At 37.3% G+C, this 22,589-nt stretch overlaps 1 protein-coding gene across 1 annotated transcript; it reads right to left on the bottom strand.

The window, feature by feature from the left end:
* Window positions 1-467: 467 nt before the first annotated feature.
* pkn3 (protein kinase N3) lies at window positions 468-21,660 on the bottom strand (the record flags this gene model as incomplete). Its single annotated transcript, XM_083895226.1, has 22 exons — window positions 468-668; window positions 5,010-5,090; window positions 5,171-5,278; window positions 5,382-5,524; window positions 5,607-5,683; window positions 5,760-5,822; window positions 7,112-7,288; window positions 7,383-7,474; window positions 7,693-7,759; window positions 12,289-12,350; window positions 12,442-12,517; window positions 12,714-12,876; window positions 12,956-13,031; window positions 13,961-14,104; window positions 15,187-15,296; window positions 16,315-16,497; window positions 16,582-16,819; window positions 17,492-17,643; window positions 17,741-17,864; window positions 19,057-19,226; window positions 19,320-19,581; window positions 21,640-21,660. The coding sequence occupies 22 exons, from the start codon at window positions 21,658-21,660 to the stop codon at window positions 468-470; spliced, it is 2,790 nt and encodes a 929-aa protein (XP_083751352.1).
* Window positions 21,661-22,589: the final 929 nt, after the last annotated feature.

Genomic DNA, 22,589 nt, shown 5'->3' with positions numbered 1-22,589 from the left:
AAACGAAAGAGAAAGACGTTGTTTTTGTTCCCCCCGAGTTTTTCCGTCGTGCAATAGAAACCTCGTCACAGCAATAAATGTGGTGTTAACTTAAAGTCATTTTCCCTCTGGGTTTTTATGCAATAATATCATGAAAATGTTTTTTTGTTTTGTTTTTTTTACTACAACGATCAATAAAGTAATGTTTGAACATCCAGCAGAGGTCACATTTATTCATTCATTCATATTTCCTTCATGTCATGAACAGGCTGGGTTTGAATCAAAGACGGTAAAAACATCCGTTTGTTATACGTTCATCAACACGACACATGGATATAAAAGAGAAGTATTTCAGTAGAAAAAGGGAATGTTTTCTTCACAGAGAAACGCTGAGTCATGAATCAGAGGAGGAGGCAGTGTTGTCAGTCGGCTGAGAGATAAATAAAAGCAGGAACTGGGACGAAGAAGACGACGACGACGACTCGTCATCATCTCATGAAGGAGAAGTCAAAGTCAGCAAAGATCTCCTGTTGCTCGGCAGTGAGGACGCACGGCGTCCGCGGCAACGTGAGGACCGGCTTCAGGCGAGTGAACTCCTCGTCGAAGTTGCTGACGTCCTGCGGCGCCTTGAGGGCGGGAAGGAACGGCGGCTTCAGCTTCTTGGCCAGGAGAGCGTCCCAGTTCATCCCCTGACAAGGTAATGATGACGATGATTATTATTATTATTATTGCTATTATTAAAAAGGTCTATCATCTTAAGAATGTGCTAACTGCTTCATCTCGTTTTGAAATAACAGAAAAGTGAGCTTTGAGTGACTGCTGCACCAAACCCCATAGAGAAAAATGTTGTCAAATTTTGGACCAAATTTTTTTTCGAAGAAAAAATGTCAAAATTTGGACGACATAGTATATAGTATGACGTTTTTGTCAAATTTTGGGCCAGAATTTTTTTTTTTTTTTTTTTTTACATTTTTGACGACATTGTAGTATGACGAATTTGTCAAATTTTTGTTCACATTTTTCTTTTCAAATTTTGGACGACATATTGTAGTATGACGTATTTGTCAAATTTTGGACCAGCATTTTTTTACAAAAAAAAAATTGTCAAATTTTGGAAGACATACTATGGTATGTCAAGTTTTGGACCAAAAATTTTTCGAAGAAAAAATGTCTAATTTTGGACGACATAGTATAGTATGACGTATTTGTCAAATTTTGGACCGAACATTTTTTATGAATTTCTTTTTTCAAAATTTGGACGACATAGTATAGTATGACGTTTTTGTCAAATTTTGGGCCAGAATTTTTTTCAATTTTTTTTTTACATTTTTGACGACATATTGTAGTATGACGTTTTTGTCAAATTTTGGGCCAGAATTTTTTTTAATTTTTTTTTTACATTTTTGACGACATATTGTAGTATGACGTATTTGTCAAATTTTTGTTCACATTTTTCTTTTCAAATTTTGGACGACATATTGTAGATGACGTATTTGTCAAATTTTGGACCAGCATTTTTTTACAAAAAAAAAATTGTCAAATTTTGGAAGACATACTATGGTATGTCAAGTTTTGGACCAAAAATTTTTCAAAGAAAAAATGTCTAATTTTGGACGACATAGTATAGTATGACGTATTTGTCAAATTTAGGACCGAACATTTTTTATGAATTTCTTTTTTCAAAATTTGGACGACATAGTATAGTATGACGTTTTTGTCAAATTTTGGGCCAGAATTTTTTTCAATTTTTTTTTTTACATTTTTGACGACATATTGTAGTATGACGTATTTGTCAAATTTTGGACCAGCATTTTTTTACAAAAAAAAAATTGTCAAATTTTGGAAGACATACTATGGTATGTCAAGTTTTGGACCAAAAATTTTTCGAAGAAAAAATGTCTAATTTTGGACGACATAGTATAGTATGACGTATTTGTCAAATTTTGGACCGAACATTTTTTATGAATTTCTTTTTTCAAAATTTGGACGACATAGTATAGTATGACGTTTTTGTCAAATTTTGGGCCAGAATTTTTTTCAATTTTTTTTTTACATTTTTGACGACATATTGTAGTATGACGTTTTTGTCAAATTTTGGGCCAGAATTTTTTTTAATTTTTTTTTTACATTTTTGACGACATATTGTAGTATGACGTATTTGTCAAATTTTTGTTCACATTTTTCTTTTCAAATTTTGGACGACATATTGTAGATGACGTATTTGTCAAATTTTGGACCAGCATTTTTTTACAAAAAAAAAATTGTCAAATTTTGGAAGACATACTATGGTATGTCAAGTTTTGGACCAAAAATTTTTCAAAGAAAAAATGTCTAATTTTGGACGACATAGTATAGTATGACGTATTTGTCAAATTTAGGACCGAACATTTTTTATGAATTTCTTTTTTCAAAATTTGGACGACATAGTATAGTATGACGTTTTTGTCAAATTTTGGGCCAGAATTTTTTTCAATTTTTTTTTTTACATTTTTGACGACATATTGTAGTATGACGTATTTGTCAAATTTTGGACCAGCATTTTTTTACAAAAAAAAAATTGTCAAATTTTGGAAGACATACTATGGTATGTCAAGTTTTGGACCAAAAATTTTTCGAAGAAAAAATGTCTAATTTTGGACGACATAGTATAGTATGACGTATTTGTCAAATTTTGGACCGAACATTTTTTATGAATTTCTTTTTTCAAAATTTGGACGACATAGTATAGTATGACGTTTTTGTCAAATTTTGGGCCAGAATTTCTTTCAATTTTTTTTTTTACATTTTTGACGACATATTGTAGTATGACGTTTTTGTCAAATTTTGGGCCAGAATTTTTTTACATTTTTTTTTTTACATTTTTGACGACATATTGTAGTATGACGAATTTGTCAAATTTTTGTTCACATTTTTCTTTTCAAATTTTGGACGACATATTGTAGTATGACGTATTTGTCAAATTTTGGACCAGCATTTTTTTACAAAAAAAAATTGTCAAATTTTGGAAGACATACTATGGTATGTCAAGTTTTGGACCAAAAATTTTTTCGAAGAAAAAATGTCTAATTTTGGACGACATAGTATAGTATGACGTATTTGTCAAATTTTGGACCGAACATTTTTTATGAATTTCTTTTTTCAAAATTTGGACGACATAGTATAGTATGACGTTTTTGTCAAATTTTGGGCCAGAATTTTTTACATTTTTTTTTTTACATTTTTGACGACATATTGTAGTATGACGTTTTTGTCAAATTTTGGGCCAGAATTTTTTTTTTTTTTTTTTTTACATTTTTGACGACATATTGTAGTATGACGAATTTGTCAAATTTTTGTTCACATTTTTCTTTTCAAATTTTGGACGACATATTGTAGTATGACGTATTTGTCAAATTTTGGACCAGCATTTTTTTACAAAAAAAAAATTGTCAAATTTTGGAAGACATACTATGGTATGTCAAGTTTTGGACCAAAAATTTTTTCGAAAATTTTTTTCTAATTTTGGACGACATAGTATAGTATGACGTATTTGTCAAATTTTGGACCGAACATTTTTTATGAATTTCTTTTTTCAAAATTTGGATTTGGACGACATAGTATAGTATGACGTTTTTGTCAAATTTTGGGCCAGAATTTTTTTCAATTTTTTTTTTTACATTTTTGACGACATATTGTAGTATGACGTATTTGTCAAATTTTGGACCGAACATTTTTTATGAATTTCTTTTTTCAAAATTTGGACGACATAGTATAGTATGACGTTTTTGTCAAATTTTGGGCCAGAATTTTTTTCAATTTTTTTTTTACATTTTTGACGACATATTGTAGTATGACGTTTTTGTCAAATTTTGGGCCAGAATTTTTTTTAATTTTTTTTTTTACATTTTTGACGACATATTGTAGTATGACGAATTTGTCAAATTTTTGTTCACATTTTTCTTTTCAAATTTTGGACGACATATTGTAGTATGACGTATTTGTCAAATTTTGGACCAGCATTTTTTTACAAAAAGAAAAATTGTCAAATTTTGGAAGACATACTATGGTATGTCAAGTTTTGGACCAAAAATTTTTCAAAGAAAAAATGTCTAATTTTGGACGACATAGTATAGTATGACGTATTTGTCAAATTTTGGACCGAACATTTTTTATGAATTTCTTTTTTCAAAATTTGGACGACATAGTATAGTATGACGTTTTTGTCAAATTTTGGGCCAGAATTTTTTTCAATTTTTTTTTTTACATTTTTGACGACATATTGTAGTATGACGTATTTGTCAAATTTTGGACCAGCATTTTTTTACAAAAAAAAAATTGTCAAATTTTGGAAGACATACTATGGTATGTCAAGTTTTGGACCAAAAATTTTTCGAAGAAAAAATGTCTAATTTTGGACGACATAGTATAGTATGACGTATTTGTCAAATTTTGGACCGAACATTTTTTATGAATTTTTTTTTTAAATTTTGGAAGACAGTATAGTATGACGTTTTTGTCAAATTTTGGGCCAGATTTTTTTTCAATTTTTTTTTTTCAAATTTTGGAAGACATAGTATAGTATGACGTTTTTGTCAAATTTTGGAACAAAATTTTTTTCGAAAAAAAAGTTGTCAAATTGCTTCATCTCGTTTTGAAATAACAGAAAAGTGAACATTGAGTGACTCCTGCACCAAACCCCATAGAGAAAATCAGCGTTTTTAGCTCACAGGGACAGAGGAGCTGCTGGTCCACTGCTACCCCGTGTGGTCACTTTGTGTCACTGTGCTAAATCTGACCGAAGGATTTCAAACACTGAAGTCACAAAATGACTCATTTAAACTCTGTAATGGAGGCAGCAGTGGATCAACGACTCCTGTGTGCTGTGATGTAAAATCGCTGATTTTCTCTATGGGGTTTGGTGCAGGGAGCGTGAGCGCTTTACATGCTTCAGTTTCCTTTTGGAAAAGTCCGTCTGACATGAAAATAAAGCGGTGAACATGTTCTTGATCTACGTTTCTGATCTTCACAGAGTTTCTGCTGAAGTTCGTCACCTGGAAGAACTTCTGTCTCTTGATTTCCACGGCGTCGTCCTCTCCGCCTCCGAGTCTCGTCTCCGGGTTCTTCTGCAGCAGCTGGAGAACAACGACAAAGAGACGGAAGTGAGTGAACGCCGAAGTCGCGAAGATCTGAGGAACGCAGGGAAGAGCTTCACCTTCTGAATGAGCGAAACCGACAGAGGAGAAAGGAAGCGAGGGAAGCGCACGTCGTCGTTGACGATGCTGTCGAACACCTCTTCCTCGTCTTCGCCCGGGAAAGGCGACTGACGGAGAGAACGGAGAGAGTTTGCGTGAGAACAGATTCCACGAAGAAGAACATCATTTCACGTTTGATTCAGTCTACGCGAGACTGGAGGTCACACTGACCTCCCCCACCAGCATCTCATAGACGAGGACGCCGAACCCCCACCAGTCCACGCTGCGCGTGTAGTTGTTGTCCGTCAGAACCTCTGGAGCCAGGAACTCGGGCGTGCCGCAGAACGTGGAGGTGCGATCGCCGTGGTCCATACCTGCAGAGGTCAGAGGTCAGACTTCGGCCGTGACCTCACAGTGACATCACAGGGATTTTAAAAACAAAGGTTTTTTTTTTACCTTCTTTACACAAACCAAAGTCTGCGATCCTGACGTAGCCGTCCCCGTCCATCAGCAGGTTGTCCAGCTTCAGATCCCTGATGGACACAAACACCAGATGATGTCACACACACTCTTCAAACAAGATGGCAGAAGAAGAAGATGACGACATACCTGTAAACGATGCGGTTCTGGTGGAGGAACTCCAGACCCAGCAGCACACACGACGAGTAAAACCTGAAGACGGAGACAGACGTTAGGTCGACACCACGCCTTGTTGACATCAAAATTCAAGGACCAAACGTGCTGACGCGGCTTAAAGATGGGAGGACAACTTGTAGGAGCGTCCATGGCTTTGTCCACTTTTAGTGATCTTGGTCAAAGTCGGTCTCAACTTTACTCGCTCGTTGTTGTTCTGCACAGAATCTCACGTCAATCACGTGTCCAAATTTTGGACGACATAGAATATTATGACGTTTTTGTCAAATTTTGGACCAAAATTATTTTCAATTTTTTTTTTCAAATTTTGGACGACAGTATTTTGTTTTAGTAAAATTTTGGACGGAAATCTTTTTCAAAGAAAAAATTTCAAATTTTGGACGACATAGTATAGTATGACGTTTTTGTCAAATTTTGGACCAAAATTTTTTTCGAAGAAAAAATTTCCAATTTTGGAAGATGAAGTATAGTATCACATTTTTTTTCAAATTTTGGACTACTTAGTATAGTATGGCGTTTTTGTCAAATTTTTGGCCAAACTTTTTTTCAAAATTGTTTTTCAAATTTTGGACGACACTATAGTATGACGTTTTTGTCAAATTTTGGACCAAAATTTTTTTTTAAAGAAAAAATTTCAAATTTTGGAAGATGAAGTATAGTATGACATTTTTTTCAAATTTTGGACTACTTAGTATAGTATGGCGTTTTTGTCAAATTTTTGGCCAAACTTTTTTTCAAAATTGTTTTTCAAATTTTGGACGACACTATAGTATGACGTTTTTGTCAAATTTTGGGCCAATTTTTTTTCCAAAAAAAAAAAAATCTAATTTTGGACGACATAGTATAGCATGACGTTTTTGTCAAATTTTGGACCAAAATTATTTTCAATTTTTTTTTTCAAATTTTGGACGACAGTATTTTGTTTTAGTAAAATTTTGGACGAAAATCTTTTTCAAAGAAAAAATGTCAAATTTTGGACGACATAGTATAGTATGACGTTTTTGTCAAATTTTGGACCAAAATTTTTTTCGAAGAAAAAATTTCCAATTTTGGAAGATGAAGTATAGTATCACATTTTTTTTCCAAAAAAAAAAAATCTAATTTTGGACGACAGTATAGCATGACGTTTTAGTCAAATTTTGGACCAACACTTAGGCCTCTTCTACGTACATCAAGCAACGCGGGGCATGAAAAAGTAGGTGGCGTCGTAACAGACAAGAGAGACGTTTACCTAAATATCAACTTCACTTCTTTCTTTGCACAAAATTCAAGCACTTTCAATGACCCGTGTGTGTGTGTGCACTCACAGTGTCTGCTTCTCGGTGAAGATGCTGGTGTGAATGTGCGTCATGAGGTCTCCTCCTGGAGAGTACGCCATCACAAAGCACACGTGGTCTGCGGTCTGGAAGCAGCCGTGCAGGTTCACCAGGAAAGGGTGATGCGAGGCGTTGATCACCTCAAAGATCCTGCGCTCGCACATGAGGCTGAGACGGAGGTGAGGTTGAGATTATCAAACACATACAGTTAGTCTAGGACTGTGTATCCATCTCATATCCAGATATATAACAGTTTTCTCACCTGTCGACTTCGTCTCGTGTCACGATGTCGCCTTTCTTCAGAGCTTTGATGGCAAACAGTTTGCCTGACTTCTTATACTCAGCCAGCAACACCTGGATAACAATAATAGTAGTAGTATAATATTGAAAAGGGATAGTTCAGGGTTTTTGTTTGACTGAACATGGTCTCGATGTAACACTTTATGAACTGTCCCTTTGAAGTTATTTCTCTGACACATTTTACAGACATGTGGACAGGAAGTAAAGGAGGAGACGAGGTGGGTGTCACACAGTTTCTTGTCGAGATGTGAAAAAGGTCAACAGGTCAGTACCTTTCCAAAGTGACCTCTGCCCAGCACTGAAATACATCTGAAGTCTTCTATCGTCAGGACTTCATCTCTGAAAACAGCACAAACATTTAGTCAACAACTTTATTTAAAATGACCTTTTTGTCAAATTTTGGACGACATACTATACTATGACTTTTGGGTCAAATTTTGGACCAATTTTTTTTTTTTTATACTTTCTTTTACTTTTTTTGGTCAAACTTTGGACAACATTTTGACAAAAACGTCATACTGTAGTATGTCGTACAACATTTTGTAATTTTTTTTCAAAAAAGATTTTGGTCCAAAATTTGATTCAATTGTCACATTTTGGACAACATAGTATAGCATGGTGTTTTTGTCAAATCTATTTGACTATTTTTTGGGAAAACAATTTTGGTCCAAAATTTGACAAAAACGACATACTATACTAAGTCGTCCCAAAATTGACAATTTTTTTGAAAACGTTTTGGTCCAAAATTTGACAGAAACGTCATACGTTGTCCAAAATTTGACAAAAACTGCATACTGTAGTATTTGGTGCAAGATTTGACTTTTTTTGGGGGAATAAAATGTTGGTCCAAAATTTGACAAAAACGACATACTATACTATGTCGTCCCAAAATTGACAATTTTTTAGAAAACGTTTTTTGGTCCAAAATTTGACAGAAATGTCATACATCGTCCAAAATTTGACCAAAACTGTATATTGTAGTATTTTGCACAATATTTGAGTATTTTTTTGGGAAAAAAAATTTTGGTCCATATTTGACCAAAACGACATAGTATACTATGTCGTCCAAAAATTGACAATATTTTTGAAAAGTTTTTTGGTCCAAAATTTTACAAAAACTTCATTTGTGGTCCTAAATTTGATAAAAACTGCATACTGTAGTATGTTGCGCAAGATTTGACTATTTTTTTGGGAAAACAATTTTGGTCAAAAATTTTACAAAAACGTCATACTATACCATGTAGTACGTCATACTATACTATGTCTCCAAAATGGGACCATTTTTGGAGAAAAAAAATTTGGTCCAAAATTTGTCAAAAACTACATACTATACTATGTCGTCCGAAATCTGACCATTTTTTTGAAAACCATTTTTTTGGTCCAAAACTTGACAAAAACGTCATACTATACCATGTAGTACGTCATACTATACTATGTCTCCAAAATGGGACCATTTTTGGGGAAAAAAAATTTGGTCCAAAATTTGACAAAAACGACATACTACACTATGTTGTCCAAAATCTGACCATTGTTTTGAAAACCATTTTTTTAGTCCAAAACTTGACAAAAACGTCATACTATACTGTGTAGTACGTCATACTATACCAGGGGTCTGCAACCTGCGGCCACTCTGCAGTGGCTCCTTGTAGTTTTAGAGATCAAGGCGACAAATAAAAGTATTTTAATATCTTGTGCAACATCCAATGTCGACGTAAAATGCAATATTCAGTACATGTTTGGATGTGTCCTGTCCATCTTTGGATCCACATACCGTTTTTCTTGAGCACGAACAACATACAAGCCAAATATTTGCTTCATTTATTTCAAAGCGGGTTCATTTTGATTTCTTTAATTTGCCACAAACAATGAAACAATGGAAGGGGGTCGTACCGATGTTCCCCGGGTCCTATGTTCCCCGTTTACCCAAAAAAAGGTCCTATGTTCCCCACTTTGTATGTGACAGGGGAACATGGGACCCTTTTTTTGAAAAAGGGTAGGTTTAGGGTTAGGGTTAGAGAAAGGGTCCTATGTTCCCCAGTCACATACAAAGCGGGGAACATAGGACCCGGGGAACATATATACGGTCCCAATGGAAGAACCAGGTCTACGGGGTCTAGAGGTTGGGTATAAACTGAACATGTTGTAGTTCTTAAATGTCATAAATGAAAGAGACTATTACTATTTTATATAGTTTGTCTGTATAAAAACCTTTATATGTGTTATTATCTTCATCTTGTGGGGTTTTTTGCGGCTCCAAATGAATTTTTGGGTGGAGAGACGACAAAAATGGCTCTTTTCATCCTAAAGGTTGCAGACCCCTGTACTATACTATGTCTCCAAAATGTGACCATTTTTGGAGAAAACATTTTTGGTCCAAAACTTGACAAAAACTTCATACTATACCATGTAGTACGTCATACTATATACTGTGTCTCCAAAATGGGACCATTTTTTGAGAAAAAAATATTTGGTCCAAAATTTGACAAAAACAACATACTATACTATGTCGTCCAAAATCTGACAATTTTTTTGAAAACCATTTTTTTGGTCCAAAACTTGACAAAAACGTCATACTAAACCATGTAGTACGTCATACTATACTATGTCTCCAAAATGTGACTATTTTTTGAGAAAAAAAATTTGGTCCAAAATTTGACAAAAACGACATACTATACTATGTCGTCCAAAATCTGACCATTTTTTTGGAAACCATTTTTTTGGTCCAAAACTTGTCAAAAAACGTCATACTATACCATGTAGCACGTCATACTATACTATGTCTCCAAAATGTGACCATTTTTGGAGAAAAAAATGTTGGCCCAAAATTTGACAAAAACGACATACTATACTATGTCGTCCAAAATCTGACCATTTTTTTGAAAACCATTTTTTTGGTCCAAAACTTGACAAAAACGTCATACTATACCGTGTAGTACGTCATACTATACTATGTCTCCAAAATGTGGCCATTTTTGGAGAAAAAAATATTTGGTCCAAAATTTGACAAAAACAACATACTATACTATGTCGTCCAAAATCTGACAATTTTTTTGAAAACCATTTTTTTGGTCCAAAACTTGACAAAAACGTCATACTAAACCATGTAGTACGTCATACTATACTATGTCTCCAAAATGTGACTATTTTTTGTGAAAAAAAATTTGGTCCAAAATTTGACAAAAACGACATACTATACTATGTCGTCCAAAATCTGACCATTTTTTTGGAAACCATTTTTTTGGTCCAAAACTTGTCAAAAAACGTCATACTATACCATGTAGCACGTCATACTATACTATGTCTCCAAAATGTGACCATTTTTGGAGAAAAAAATGTTGGCCCAAAATTTGACAAAAACGACATACTATACTATGTCGTCCAAAATCTGACCATTTTTTTGAAAACCATTTTTTTGGTCCAAAACTTGACAAAAACGTCATACTATACCGTGTAGTACGTCATACTATACTATGTCTCCAAAATGTGGCCATTTTTGGAGAAAGCATTTTTGGTCCAAAATTTGACAAAAACGACATACTATATACTATGTCGTCCCAAAGTGGAAAAAATTTTTGAAAACGTTTTTTGGTCCAAAATTTGACAGAAACATCATACGTTGTCCACAATTTGACAAAAACTGCAAACTGTAGTATTTTGCGCAAGATTCAACTATTTTTTTGGGAAAACAATTTTGGTCCAAAATTTGACAAAAACGACATACTATACTATGTCGTCCAAAAATTGAATTTTTTTTTTAAAAAGTATTTTTGTCCAAAATTTGACAAAAACGACATACTATACTATGTCGTCCAAAATCTGACCATTTTTTTGGAAACCATTTTTTTGGTCCAAAACTTGTCAAAAAACGTCATACTATACCATGTAGCACGTCATACTATACTATGTCTCCAAAATGTGACCATTTTTGGAGAAAAAAATGTTGGCCCAAAATTTGACAAAAACGACATACTACACTATGTCGTCCAAAATCTGACCATTTTTTTGAAAACCATTTTTTTGGTCCAAAACTTGACAAAAACGTCATACTATACCGTGTAGTACGTCATACTATACTATGTCTCCAAAATGTGGCCATTTTTGGAGAAAGCATTTTTGGTCCAAAATTTGACAAAAACGACATACTATATACTATGTCGTCCCAAAGTGGAAAATTTTTTTGAAAACGTTTTTTGGTCCAAAATTTGACAGAAACATCATACGTTGTCCACAATTTGACAAAAACTGCAAACTGTAGTATTTTGCGCAAGATTCGACTATTTTTTTGGGAAAACAATTTTGGTCCAAAATTTGACAAAAACGACATACTATACTATGTCGTCCCAAAGTGGAAAATTTTTTTGAAAAGTTTTTGGTCCAAAATTTGACAGAAACATCATACGTTGTCCAAAATTTGACAAAAACTGCAAACTGTAGTATTTTGCGCAAGATTCAACTATTTTTTTGGGAAAACAATTTTGGTCCAAAATTTGACAAAAACGACATACTATACTATGTCGTCCAAAATTTGTTTTTTTTTTTGAAAAAATATTTTTGTCCAAAATTTGACAAAAACGACATACTATACTATGTCGTCCAAAAATTGACAATTTTTTTGAAAAAGTATTTTTGTCCAAAATTTGACAGAAACGTCATATGTCGTACAAAATTTGACAAAAACTGCATACTGTAGTATTTGCCGAAAGATTTTACAATTTTTTTTAGATCATTTTTTTGGTACAAAATTTGAAAACATTTTCAAAAAACATTTTTTGGTCCAAACTTTGACCAAAATTAGACAAAAAAGTCAGATGTCCAAAATGTGACATTAATTGGACTTTTAAGACATTTTACCACATTTATTGACTCACTGTGACGATGAAAGAATGGAGGGTTGACGTTTGGTCTTGGGGCTTCTGTTTTCACCGGGCGACTGAAAGAAAGTAAACAAACAAAGAATTAACAAAAAATTAAATAAACACAGATTAAGCTCACGACTGTGTGACCGTGTCTGAGCTCTTTACCATCACAGAGTCTTTAAAGTTCTTTCTGCTTCGATGTGGAGATCCAGCAAAGTTCAGGTTCATCACAGCAGTATCTCTGAGACAAACAAACAGAAGCGAAAACTGTCAATTCATACTGCACAGGTGTTTGAGACACTTCTCGAGAAACACTTTCACAAACATACATTCCCATTTAATATTATACCATAATCATTTCTTGTCTTATGAACCAGTTCCTCAGAAATGAGGTTCTGCCTCATCACACACACACTGAGAGAAAACACGGGTCTCACTGCGACAGGCCGCTGGAGGACGACATGGATCCGGTGCCGGTTCCAGTTAAAGGTGGACTCATTGCTTCCAGGGAGTTGCAGGGAGGAGGCAGGATGCTCATCATCAGACGACCCCACGTGGCAAAGTTCATGTTCATCTGAGCAGCGCGGAGGAAATTCTTCCCTGTTTAAACAATAATAATAGATTAAAAAGATGAAGAAAATTACATAATGATACATAAACCCGTGAGTTTTTATTTTACCCTTCTCTTTGGGGAAGATTCTCCTTTGCCTCTGGAGATTGGAGTGACGCTCGATGACGGGTTTGATAAACGTCACCTGGAAAAGATCGACGGAGACGATTCAGATGAGATTGATTGTTTTAGTGTGTCGTCCAAAATTTGAAAAAAAAAGGCAAAAAAAAATTTGGTCCACAATTTGAAAACAAAGTCGTATGACATCCAAAAATAGAAAAAAAAAAAAAAAAAAAATTGGTCCACAATTTGACAACAAAGTCGTATGACATTCAAAATTAGAAAAAAAAAAAAAATGGTCCACAATTTGACAAAAAAGACATAGGTTAGTATGTCGTCCAAAATTTACAAAAAAAAAGGTTTTTTTTCCCAAATTTTGAAAAAAAGTCATCGGTTAGCATATCGTCCAAAAAAAATTTTTTTAAGTGCCAGAATTTTTTTGTCCAAAATCTGACAAAAAATATTTTGTCCAAAATTTTACAAAAAAGTCCCAAAAAAATGTTGTCCCAACATTTGACCAAAAAGTTTTCGGTTAGCATGTCGTCCAATTATTTTATTTTTTTAAAGTCCCAGAATTTTTTTGTCCAAAATCTGACAAAAAAGTAAAAAGAAAATGTGTCCAAAATTTGACAAAAAAGTCATAGGTTAGTACAGTATGTCGTCCAAAATTTTAAATAAAAAGTCCCAAAAAATTTTTTCCCAAAATTTACTAAAAACAAGAAACTTTTTGGTCAAATGTTGGGACAACATTTTTTTGGGACTTTTTATTTAAAATTTTGGACGACATACTAATGTCTTTGTTAAGTCCCAGAATTTTTTTGTCCAAAATCTGACAAAAAGGTCATAGGTTAGTATGTCGTCCAAAATTTGAAATATAAAGTCCCCAAAAAAATTTGTCCAAAATTTGACAAAAAAGTTTTACGTTGGCATGTCGTCCAAAATTTGAGAAAAAAGTCCATAAGAATGTTGTCCCTTTACTTTAAGCTAATAAATGTTGCAGTAGAAAACGAGTACCTCGATGAAGAGGATGCCCTGAGGCTCCAGCTGCAGACACATGCCGTGACGCTGGTTGTCCAGGAAGTCCTCGAGCCGCAGGAACTTGACGCCGCTCAGCGCTCGCCAGTCTTTCCAGTAAACCGCGATCTCCAGCTCCCTGGACTACAAATATATATAAATATAGACAAAATTGTCGATTTAAGCTCACAGGGACACAGGGGCTGCTGGTCTGCTGCTGCTGCCTCGTGTGGTCAGTTTATGTCACTGAGGTGAATTTGAATAAAGGATTTTAAACACTGGAGACACAAAAATAACACATTTGAACGGTCTAATGAAGGCAGCAGTGGGTCAACAACTCCTGTGTGCTGTGATGTAAAAACACTGATTTTCTCTATGGAGTTTTTTATGGGAGAGATGACAAAACATTCAGGTTTTCTGTTGGAAAAGACCATCAAACAGTGAGATAAAGCTATAAATGTGATGTTCTTAAAATACCACAGGCTTAATCTGGTGTGTTTTAGGCTCCAGGGCTTCAACAGAAGTTCTTACGCGTCATGGTGTCAACTGTGAGAATAAGAGCCAGGACGTTTAATACTAGAGTCTTAAGCGATGAGATGATGCTACAGAGTGTGTGTGTGTGTGTGTGTGTTAAATCCAGATTATTACAAATGTCAAGAGGATTAGTGATTGGGATTACACGAACAGAGCAGAGGTTTGAGACCATCAGAGACACAGTCAGTCAGAGCTAGAAACAGATGTTCACCATTACAAAAACAGCTTTGGCTCCGCCCACAGGTGTCTCTGCACTGAGGCATAAAAACCCTTGGTTTTCAACATCCACCCTGTTCTGTCTGTTTTTCCATATTAGAACACACACCTCTGTACGTCACGGTGTATTTGAATAAAGGGCGGGGGGAATTCACATCAGATGATGTGGCCACAAGAGTAAATATTTAATCATCAAATATGTTGTTTTTTAAACAGGTTTCTCAGATTTTTCAGCTTCTTTAATGTGAATATTCTCTGGTTTCTTTGCTTCACATAAACATAAATAAATCACTCAAACTGAGTCGTTTTGCTTTGTGGACAAAATAAGAACATGGTCCAAACAGCTAGTCAATGAATCAAGAAAATAACCAAATGAGGAGCCTATAAGAGACATTTTAATGCCAGGTCCAAACGTGGCCATAACAAACTCAAATCAAATAAACTAACGTATTGATAGCGATATCAGAGTCACTCACTCTCTCCAGCTCGACGCTGAAGCTCTGTCCCCAGGCTTCTTTACCCAGCTGTCTCCAGTGAGTGTGTCCCACCATCCTGTTGTCCACCTTCAGCACAGCGCTGACCTCAGCTGACACACAAACACAGGGAGAAGCGGTCAGCACAAAAAAAAAAACCTTCAAAATAGAGGCAGCCGTGTCGATGTAGCTATTAAATGCTAATTCCCAACAGCTTACTACATGAGGTGAATTAGCGTTGATGTTTTGTTTACGTCATCGCGGCGGACAAGGTCTCAAAAGTTTGGTCTCGCTTTGGCAAAATTAGCTAAAAATGCAGCAACTTGTGTCATGTGCAAGTGAAGTAATGACGCGTAAACAAATACGTGAGAAAGTGCAGCGTCTTTAGAGAGAGAGAGAGAGAGGGAAAAAACACAAACTTCGGAAATTGCCGTCTAAAAGCGCTTTAAAGCAGTTATTGTATTATATTTAGTGCTGGGCACGTTAATGGCGTCAACGTTAACGCGCATTAACGCATGACCGGGAAAAGAAGCGCGTGACGTCTTGTTTATGTGACTCCCGATTGTTAAAACGAGTCTCTACAGTAACGCTAAACTTACGCAGTACACAGGTACGCTAGTTATTTGTAGCGCTGCTCTTTTCCTTTAATAAACAGACCACTCCAGATCGACTGTAGGCGCGCTAACGGCGATAATCATGGAGCTAACGGAGCTAACTGGTAAACGGTGCCTGGACTCCGGTACCTTGTCTTTTCCCGGTCAGTCGGCATGGAAACGTGTCATGTGTTAATGTGCGCTAAAGTTGACACTGTTAACCGCCAGCGCTAATTATATTATACAGTTATCGTAGACTTGAAGGTCCAGTGTGTAAGACTTAGTGACACCTAATGGTGAGACTGCAGATTGCACACAGAAGACACACTCCTTTGCTCAACACTTCACGTTTCTGCTTCAAAATGTAAAAAACACAACAACGTGGCAACACAAGATGGTGGCCTCGATAAAACAAGGCCCACCCCTTAGGATGAAGAAAACATTTCACGCCCCACTATTTGCTGCTTTAACCAAACCACTACATGTGTTATTCTGTTAGCTTCTAAATGTAACAACAAAGAGTTAAACATCCACTCACAGGAAAGCTCGTCAGTCTTGCTCGTCTTGCCGTTGACGCTGCGTACCGACAGGCCGGCCCTCGCCTTCAGAGACTTCCCCTCGGAGACGCCCCCCGGCGTCCCCGGGACGCTGGTGACGCGACAGCGTCCCGGAACGGCCTCGAGCAGATCCTGACAGCCCATCAGACACACGTCCAACCGACCTGAGACACAAACATCCGCTCATTTACCAAGTCAGGGGGTCAAGAGGCACGTTTGAGGCGAAGCAACAACGAGGAAAAATCAACCTGTCAGACTGGCGGGTTTGAAGAAGGACGACGTGTAGGACAGGGACGGAGGCTCGGACGACGACTTCTTCGGCGTGCCGCTGCCACCGCCGCCGGCAGAAAGGGAGGCTCCCGACAACACGACCTCCTCGATGGCGGCGCGTTTAGGGTGATCGTCGGGCAGTTCAGTCAAACGCCTCTCCAGAGACAAACGCAGCAGCTCCGCCTTCTGACAGGACTCCTGCATCCGTCTCTGAGCCTGACGGACACACACACACACACACACACATATTAAATAGGAGTAACATATTAGAGATAATTCAGGCTTCTTGGACTGTGGTTGTGCAGAGGCACCGACGCATCGTGTGTGTCCTCTGGTCCAGGAACCATCATACAACCATACGTCAAAAACCCTGAAACCTGAACTTTAATAAACACACCACTCCAGTTCCACTGTGGGAGTGCTAACGACTGCTAAAGGAGCTAACGGTGCCTGGACTCTGGTGCCACGGCACGTAAACGTGACGTCACGCGCATCTTTTCCCGGTCAGCCGTCATGGAAACGTGTCATGCACTAATGTTGACGCGTTCCCATGACGGCCGACTGGAAAAGATGCGCGTGACGTCATGTTTACGTCACTCCCGATTGTTAAAATGAGTCTCTAAAGTAACGCTAAACTTTAAAAACAGACGCACACATACGCAGCACACGGGTACCCCGGTTATTTGTAGCGCTGCTCTTTTCCTTTAATAAACAGCTAACGGAGCTAACTGGTAAACAGTGCCTGGACTCCGGTGTGTGAGACTTAGTGACACCTAATGGTGAGACTGCAGATTGCACACAGGACTCACTCCTTACGTAAAAAAAAACCCTGAACCCTGAACTATAACCTTTGAACACCTGGTGTGACGTGACCCAGCTCGTGCTCACCTCTGCCAGGACTCGTCGGTCCTGGATCTTCTGCGCGCTCAGCTGCTTCTCCACGTTCCTGGCGCCCTCGGCGACGGCCGCCTCGATCTTGGCGTGGTGCACGAGCTCGGCCACTCGCAGCTCCAGAGGACTGATCATGTCCACGGCAGGACCTGATGATCAGAGACAGGGGCAGCGTTTACAGACCTGATCACTGTGGGGGTTTTTTTATTCACTGTATAATAGAATTTTAGTTTTTATCATTTTTACCATGTGACCTTTCACACCCTTCGTTTCGCCCTTGGCCGACTTTGATGATCTGCATGCGCAGCAGCTCGATCTTGGTGCGACTGTCCTGCAGCATCTGCTGCGCCGTGGACAACATCTTCCTGTCCTGAGACACAGAATACAAAGCACAGTCATCACGAGCACTGGGTTTACAATAATACTGTATATGAATATCTGGAGTTTATAAACAGCTGTTTTTATATGTGTGTGTGTGTAAAGTGTATAAACCCGATATATACATATACATATATATACACATATACATATTATACACACATATACATATACACACACATACATACATATATATATACACATATACACACACACATATATACACATACACATACACATATACATATATACACATACACAAATATATATATATACACATACACATATATATATACATATACATATACACACATATATATACATATACATATATACACACATATATATACATATATACATATATATACACACACACACATATATATATATATATACATATACACACATATGTATATATATATATATATATATATATACATATATACAAATATACATATATATACAAATATACACATATATACATATACACATATATACATATACACATATACACATACACATATATATACACACACATATATATATATACATATACATACATATATACACATATACATACATATATACACATACACATATATACACATACATATATACATACATATACATACATATATGCATATATATATATATATATACACACACGTACACATATATGCACATACATATATATATTATAAAAACTAAGTAAAATTCTTACATTTTCACTGACTTTAATAATCATTTAGAAAATAAATATGATATCAAATGACAGCACATGTTTAATATGAGGTGATACAGAGCACGTTCAAAACCACAAAGGTGCTGAAACTTGATACCCAGCTCTCGTCATCACAACACAGCAGCAGCAGCAGGTAAACAGTGCCACGTCAGCATCCTGTGTGTGACCTTGTCAGGACCAGTCGTCCTCATAGAGACCAAAACCTGGTCCCAATGAGACAGAACCTCATTTCTGAGGAAGTTTACGGCTAAGGTCAGAGATAAGGCTTAGTTTCAGCTGTCCAAAATGAATGAAAGCCAATGGAAGTGTCCTTAGAAGAATAGCAGCATAAACGTGTGTGTGAGTGTATGAATATCTTCCAAAACAAACCCACAGTAAAAGAGAGCATTAGCTGCTCCTTCTCCAGGGTTAAGGCTGTGGTTTTAAGGGTCATAAACCGTACCTTGACTGAACCGTTGGTGTACGTCTGGATCATGTTCTCTGCTCCCTGTTTGACCTTGGTTTCCATGGTGAGCTGCTTCTTCAGAGTTCTGACTCGACTGGCCACCGGTGACGTCACTTCCTCCCATTGGCACGACTCGGCCGACTGACCGTCGACTTCGTCCGCGCAGCCTGAAGCACAACAACAACAACAACAACAAAGATGTTAGCGTTTACAGTAACGGCACCGTTAAAAACACCGTCATTAAAAGGGTTAAAGGTCACCTGTGCTGTTGGCTCTCTCCGTGGTCATGGAGCGGGCGTTGAGCTCCTGCAGTTCCCAGTGCAGTTTGTCCAGCTTGCGGCTGGAGGCCCTCAGCTGTCCCTCCACGTCGGCCGCACTCTTGCGGTTGGTGACGGCTCGCCGCAGCCGCTCGGCCGCCTCCTTGATCTTCAGCTCGCGCTGGATCTCCTGCCTGAGCAGCGTACGGGCGTCTTCCAACCGCTGCTGGAACGCCGGGTCCAGAATATCCACCTCATCCAGACTCTGCATGTTACCATTCTAATAAAAAAAAAAATAATACACAGAATAATCCGAGTGATGCGTTTGTCTGTTTTACATCATCACAACAAACTATTCCCTCAGGTTTCTGAAGCAGGAGCCACAGGAAACTCTATATTATCTTTAGGATATGTTCACGACTCCATCTGGCTGTTTGTAAACCTGTTCAGTGAGGAAACTGAAGTTTGAGTCACTCTGTAAAACCGCTCCCACTCCCAAACCAAACTCCATAGGGAAAAACAGCGTTTTCAGCTGCATGGTCACACCAGCTGCTGGTCCACTTCTGTTCTGGTTGCTAACTTTGTGTCACAAAGATAAATCAAAGGAGAGTATTCCAAACACGGAAATCACAAAATAACACATTTTGAGCTTTGTGATCGGAGGCAGTGGATCAACAACTCCTGTGTGCTGTGGTGTAAAAAAAAAATCACTGATTTTCTCTATGGAGTTTGGTGCAGGAATGTAGGAACGTTACATAAACTTTAATTTCCTAGTGGAAAAGTCCATTTAACCATGAGATACAGCAGTGAACATATTCCTATGACATCATAGACCAAGGATGATGTGGATTTCATAAAGTGAGCCTTTTGTTAAGTGGTTTAAATGGGCTTTTTTTCTTTGCATCCCTGCTGGCAAACCTCATAAAACCACACTTCAAAAAGCCTGAACTCGCCCTTTAAACCAACAACAAATGACACAACGCTGCCACCTTCTGTGTTCATCCTACAATAGCCACACATAGCTGGATTTTTACACATCTATTTATTTATTTATTTATTTAATGTTTGAATGTGAAATGCTATTTTTTGCAAGCTACATTTTGTTTATGGTGTAATTTTGGGTTCAGATTTTCCCATCTTGACATAATCAAGCGAGAGAAGAGCGGGCTGAAAAGGAGCCGCAGTGTTAAAAAAACAGAAGACGAAAACCACTCACGAGATTAATTTTTGTGTTTTCACAACAACAAAAACAAAGCCTCCACGAGCGTGAAACGTCAAATCTACCGTCACTGGTCTGTGCTTCTCGTGTCTGTAGGTATTATCCTCGCTATTGTCTGACAGACACACCTCCCGTCAGTCCCCAGGGAGGAGCATTTGCATCACGGTGAGTAATGCAACCAACACCCTGCTGTTAAAGGTGCAGTAGGCGGGATTTGTTGTGCTTATTCATCAATAACGCCATAACAATTATTATTATTATTATTATTAATCATAATCTGAGAAGACTCAGACAGAGGGTGCCCCCTACTGGCTGTTTGAGTCAACTATGACATCTTAAGAATATCTTCTCTGCTTTATCCAACAAGAAACTCTCCCACACCAAACCCCATAGAGAAAATCATCAATTTTATCTCACAGGGACACAGGAGCTGCTGGTCTGCCGTTGCCTTGTTTGGTCAGTTTACGTCCAACAAATCATTTGTCGTGAATCAGAACAAATGATTTCCAACACAGAAGTTGCATAATACACACATTTGGAGTAAGTGATGGAGGCAGCAGTGGATCAACTGCTCCCTGTGTGATGTGGTGTAAAATCGATGATTTTCTCTATGGGGTTTGGTGTGGGAGCGTGAGCGGTCAGTTTCCTGTCAGAAAAGTTATAAAAAAGTAAAGAAACTTCTTGGATTAGGGGTGAAACATGTTGTGTTTACCTAACTATCATCTTTGAAAATATGCCAAATCAATAGTGTCAACACAGCAAAAGTGTGCAAAACATAACTTCTCTATTATTTAGCCGCAGGTGAAATGACTTTGGACAGGTAAACAGGGTAAATATTATTAAAATTCGGACATGTGAGTTTTTTGTCAGGTTTAAATGGTTGTTCCGGTGTTTTTTCAGCTGTTTTCTCGCCAGGTGTCGGAACTGTGAGAAGCCGCAAACTGGACAAACCGGAAAATCCAGCGCGGCGTCCCGTCGTTCCTTCACTGACCTGCCTGAGAGTCAGGTGAGTCATGACGGAAGTTGTTGCGAGTACATTTGTCACCTGACGATTATTATTATTATTATTATTATTATCATTAATTTATCTGATTATTAACTCACCTGTTGAGCTGAACCGGACATGGCGGACGGTCAGCTGGGCATCCACTGTCCTCACGCGCACACACACACGCACACACAGACGGAGTCCGGCTGGTAAACGGCTCCGGGCTGCTGTTAGCTCAGTTAGCTTAGCTCGTCTTGCTTTAGCTTCACCACCAGCAGCGACATGAGGAATGAAGACCGTGTACTCGGAGGCCTCAGCTGCTCATCGCCACCGCTGCTCCGAGGAAAAGTTTGAATCCAGCTAAACTGACGTCAGTGGACACCGGCGGCATTGGACGGTGTTTCCGTGACGTCAGAGAGTCAACCAATCACCGTCGACTGTTCAGTGCACCTGTCGAGGCTTCCGACTGATGCGTTCAGGTACCGGAATAGTATAGGCAGGCTATACTAAGTTATGCTAATTTAACTTGCTAAACGAAACTAAAATAAAATAAATAAGTAAGATAAAGTCAAACAAATAAGTAAATAACAAAACCAAAAAAAATGTAACAATATTATTTTAGACGAAGCAAAAGAGTAAAACAAATCATAGTAAATAAAACAAAAACAAACAATCAGAGATGGCAGACTTCACCCCATTCATACAACAAGACTCTGCCGCCCTCTGTTGGTCATAGTGGCAAGTTCAAGTGTGGAAGCACAAACAAATGGACAAACAGACAGATAGACACACAGAGCTACTAAAAACGTAAATACTTTACTCTCATTCTGTAGGGTGAAGTGATTTGCAAGATTTTAAACTAGGTTAATATAAAAATAGAATAAACATGTACTCTGGTACATTAAATTACATTTTTTTTTAAAATAGACAGTTAAAAATACAAAATAAAATGAATACAATAAAAAAAAACATTATCACTGACATATATATATATATATATATAATATTTTTTAAGTGAGAATGAATGAATTAATTTCCCAAATTAAATGTGATTTAATTACATTGC

This window comes from Microchirus variegatus (genome assembly GCF_963457635.1).
Source record: "Microchirus variegatus genome assembly, chromosome: 1".
In the NCBI taxonomy this organism is placed as follows: Eukaryota; Metazoa; Chordata; class Actinopteri; order Pleuronectiformes; family Soleidae; genus Microchirus; species Microchirus variegatus.
The sequence above is the reverse complement of the archived record's forward strand: the minus strand, read 5'-3'. Positions and strand labels throughout refer to the sequence as shown.